The 4,459-nt window shown below is 36.7% G+C and overlaps 1 protein-coding gene across 7 annotated transcripts in view; it reads right to left on the reverse strand.

The window, feature by feature from the left end:
- Positions 1-335: 335 nt before the first annotated feature.
- Positions 336-4,459, reverse strand: part of WAPL (WAPL cohesin release factor) — a 102,166-nt gene continuing 98,042 nt past the window's right edge. For all 7 annotated transcript variants that reach the window (XM_032266945.1, XM_032266943.1, XM_032266947.1 and 4 more), the window contains 2 exons: positions 3,023-3,118; positions 336-2,710 (listed from right to left, as the gene is read on the reverse strand). In XM_032266945.1, the coding sequence (XP_032122836.1) occupies positions 2,645-2,710; positions 3,023-3,118 (162 nt within the window). In that variant the 3' untranslated portion in view covers positions 336-2,644. The remainder of the gene's footprint in view (positions 2,711-3,022; positions 3,119-4,459) is intronic.

A 4,459-nucleotide genomic window follows, 5' to 3' on the forward strand; every position in this document is an offset into this window, starting at 1 on the left:
GGTAACAAGAGTGAAACTCTGTCTCAAAAAACAAACAAACAAACAAAAAAGAAAACCTCAGACGCAAAGAAGTTTGGCTCATACTCATAGGAGCAAAAAATACCTAATTCAGCACAGCAAGTATGCCACGGGCCCAACTGAAAATCCAGTCCCTAATCGGCCTAACATCATATTCAGGTGAGTATTATTAAAAACATGAAGAAATACGTAGTGTTTAACAAAAACTGGTTAAATGTGTGTTAAGTGACACTGTATTTCCCATTAGAGTCAGCTATATAGTTTGTGGCACTTTGTCCTCCAAAATAGGTCAATAGACTTATGTTAAAGACAACATGTGTATTGAAAGTAGCAATTTTATTTGAGTTAAAATTATTTACAAAAACCCAAAGACATACTTCATGAAACTGGTACAAACTATTTTTTCCTGCCGTTGGCTTTTGCTCCAAAGATCACAGCTGAGAAATACTGTATAAAATAAAAATAGGATTGGATTCAGAAAAGTACTCTACTGTTCTAATTTCCAATTGGTAGTATTTACAGAAATATTTACAATGGAAAAAAAGGTTACTTTAAAACTTTAGTTAATTTGCAAGTCAGCCTCAAGTACCCTAAAATGCAGAGTTCTCTGAGGGTTAAAAACACACAAATGCACTGCAGTTGGTGAAGTGATTATCTCCCCCACCACCTCCCCCAACCAAAATCTGCATCTCTATCAGTGTTTGACAATTAGTTATTATTTAAAAAACAAAATAAAACAAAAAACTGTTAAACACTGAGGTAAATCAATTCTCAAATGATTACCAGTGTAACAGAAAAATGTAGTTCGCCCTGATTGCTCTTATCCAAATGTTTTATAATATTCCTTACCATCTGCCACAAGTCAGGTTCACCAAAAATCTGTCCCTTTTCCTAAATCCAATGATTAATAAATATCAATATATTTTGCATTTTAAAATAATTAAACAAAATATATCTAATTTAATTTTATGGGTATCGTTTACCAATATGCTTTTAAAAATATCTTGCTAAGCTAGCTTTAATACTCAGGGCAAATACAATCTCAATGGTTCCCGCGTTACACTGGCGTACTATGTTCTTAAAAGGTGATGGGTAGGGATTGGGGTGGGTAGAAGGAAGAAAACAATTTGCCTGGAATCAGTTACTTCCTCATAGATTTCCCAACAATCTGCATTATCAAAAATAGGAAGACAATAGAAGGCAGCCACTGCATTTAAAAACATTACAGCTGGCACTGATACAAGAGCCCCGATTTGTCACTTTATACAAGGAAATAACAAAGTCTAAATGGGTAAAAATTAGACTTTTAGCTATTTTCCCCAATACACACCAAACAAATATTTTTATGGCTTCAAGTTTTTCAAATCCAATGAAGAAACATGATATAACTACCTGAAAGGTATTTAAGAAGTATTAATGAAAAAGATCTCTAGAAAGCCTGTATTCAGGCCCAATCAATAAAAAGGAAAAAAAAAAAGTATAACCAATGGTCTGAAAAATAATTAACACAAGAAAAATTTGCAATGTTGTGAAATTAAATCTATAAAATGTTTTGTGTTCCATTAACTGTTTTTCAAACAACTGCTCTATGAACAAAGAATCTGAATGAAAAAAGGGTCTTCTCTAAACCAGCAATTTAAGGCTTTGCGCTTATGCAATTGATCCTGTCACTCTATAGAAGAATATACATGTTATCTGGAAACATGAATTCCACATTGGTGTTTTAGCTTCCTTATATTTACGGTATTGAACATTAGAAAATATATCCAGAGAGTCTTTCCTCAAAACTTAATGTTTTAAGAGCCTCCCTAGCATTACGTGTAAACTACCCTGGGTTTGACTATTTTGCTTCCTCCTTTAACAGGGCATATCATCTTATATAATATTCCCTCAAAGTGTTACTTGTTTTCTTGTGTCTATAGCTATGACACATTATGGTATGATATTGAATATGGTTGTGGTCTCAAAAATAAAAAACAGTTCAATAACCCAAACCTAATCAAGAATAAAAAAATATACTATTAATCCCTTGTATCTTTGGATTCCATCTAATTTTAAATATAGACAGTAGTTCAGGGAACAGCAACCAAAAAATTCACAAAATTATTAAAAGCTTTATTTACGATTGGAATCATTCAACAAAAAAGCAAAAGCAAATGAGCCTGAAAAAGGAACTAAGCTGTTGTCTAGAATGTCCTCAGAACATTCGCTACCTCAGTAGCTAAGCTGCCTTTGCACCTGGCTGGCATGACAACAGTGGCTCAACATACACAGCAGTTGCACTAACAGCAGCACAAATTTTCCCCTTAAAACTTGCCCAGAATAAAGCAAGAGAACAAGGGGAGGGTATAAACTCTGCCAAAGTAAATGTATTTAAATACTGCATGGAATTGTTAACAGCCTGAACCTTTTCCCTCATTTTTGATAGTTGCAGATTGATGTAGTAACTGTCATTTAGCAAATGCTGAATGCGTGACGATGAAATCAGGTGGCCTTAAAAATCCAAACATGAATGATATTGATGAATGTTCTTGGTATATCTTCAAGGACTTCTTTCATGACTTGACTTGTCTTTGTCTAAAGATAGCTCCAGCATTACCGAGCACCTGAAGCAAAGGGAAAGCAGCTAGCAATGTTCCAAATACTCAATCACTCTAGAGATAGATTTCTGGCCAGTTGTTCCAACAGCACACTGAAAGGGGGGTGAAGGGGAAAGGAAGTAATAGTTAATATTTAACAGATTTTAAGAAGTATTAAATAAAAGTTTACTTCTAGATTTACTAAACTGAACACTACAAATCAAAGTATACTGAGTTTAAATTGCGGGTTTGATAAAGTTATTTGCCATAACATGCAATAATTATCTTGAAGAAATAGAGCACAATTACTAAAATTAAAAGAAAATCCCTTTTGCTCCCACTCGCTATGGCCATAGTGTTTTTATTTCTGTCAATGTATTATACTTAAATTTAAAATCATATAAGCTCCAATAAAAGCTACTCACAGTAAGATTCATGAAGCTCAAAAATTTTTTTAGCATCTCTGTCATTATTGAAAAGTCTCCTTCTGGCAGATATTCCCGCACAGTGGTTACATTAATCTGAGGAAAACAGTGCAAGAAATACTGGTCAGCTGGAAGAAAACATGAGATTGCACCTCATACAATGTTGTTGGTTTTGACACACATCCTGGTGCAAACTTTTACAAGATCCTTGGAACACATGGTTATTCTCTTTCCACATTCACTCTGCATGCTGTCCATTTCCCACCTCACCCCCAGAAAGAAAGAAGAAAGGTAAGGTTGGCAAAAGCTACACAGAAACATTTGTGTGCACATTTTTTTTTTTTTTTTTTTTTTTTTTTTTTTTCTATTTTAGTAGAGACGGGGTTTCACCGGGGTTTTACCATGTTGCCCAGGCTGGTCTCAAACTCCTGAGCTCAGGAAATCTGCCCATCTCAGCCTCCCAAAGTGCTAGGATTACAGATGTGAGCCACCACACCCGTTTTTCTTTCTTTCTTTTTTTAAATGAAACAGTCACTCTGTTGCCCAGGCTGGAGTGCAGTGGTGCAATGTCAGCTCACTACAACCTCCACCTCCTGGGTTCGAGTGATTCCCGTACCTCAGCCTCCCAGGCAGCTAGGATTATAGGCACATGCCACCACACCTGGCTAATTTTTGTATTTTTAGTAGAGACAGGGTTTCATCATGTTGGCCAGGCTGGCCTCAAGTAATCTACACGCCTTGGCCTTCCAAAGTGCTGGGATTATAGGCGTAAGCCAGTGTACCCGGCCTACTTTCATAAATGCAAAGAAAAAGACCTGAAATAACAAACTGTACTGTTTAATGTATGTGTGTGTTTCATTGGGGGACCGGGGGGGAATAGGAGAAGAGGGTGAGGACTTTAGACTTGAGAATATTCTCACAGAGCTGCTCAAAAAATAAAAAGATCAAATAAAATTCACATGCTTCACAGGTGAATTCAACTAATTATATAGGACAGAAATTAACTAGAAGTATCTTTCCAAAGGTAATCTAACCTCATCTATAATAAACAGATTCTCAGACAATATCAGGAGAGAAAACCCTTCATTATTAGCAAGAAGCAGCCAAACTATGTATAAACCAATCCATGAAAAACATTACACAACCTGCTTAAAAAACTGTTCATTGCCGGGTGCGGTGGCTCAAACCTGTAATCCCAGCACTTTGGGAGGCCGAGGCGGGTGGATCACGAGGTCAAGAGATCGAGACCATCCTGGTCAACATGGTGAAACCCTGTCTCTACTAAAAATACAAAAAATTAGCTGGGCATGGTGGTGCGTGCCTGTAATCCCAGCTACTCAGGAGGCTGAGGCAGGAGAATTGCCTGAACCCAGGAGGTGGAGGTTGCGTAAGCCGAGATCGCGCCATTGCACTCCAGCCTGGGTAACATGAGTGAAA

This window comes from Sapajus apella, unplaced genomic scaffold (genome assembly GCF_009761245.1).
Source record: "Sapajus apella isolate SASKATOON/1434 unplaced genomic scaffold, GSC_monkey_1.0 scaffold163, whole genome shotgun sequence".
In the NCBI taxonomy this organism is placed as follows: domain Eukaryota; kingdom Metazoa; phylum Chordata; class Mammalia; order Primates; family Cebidae; genus Sapajus; species Sapajus apella.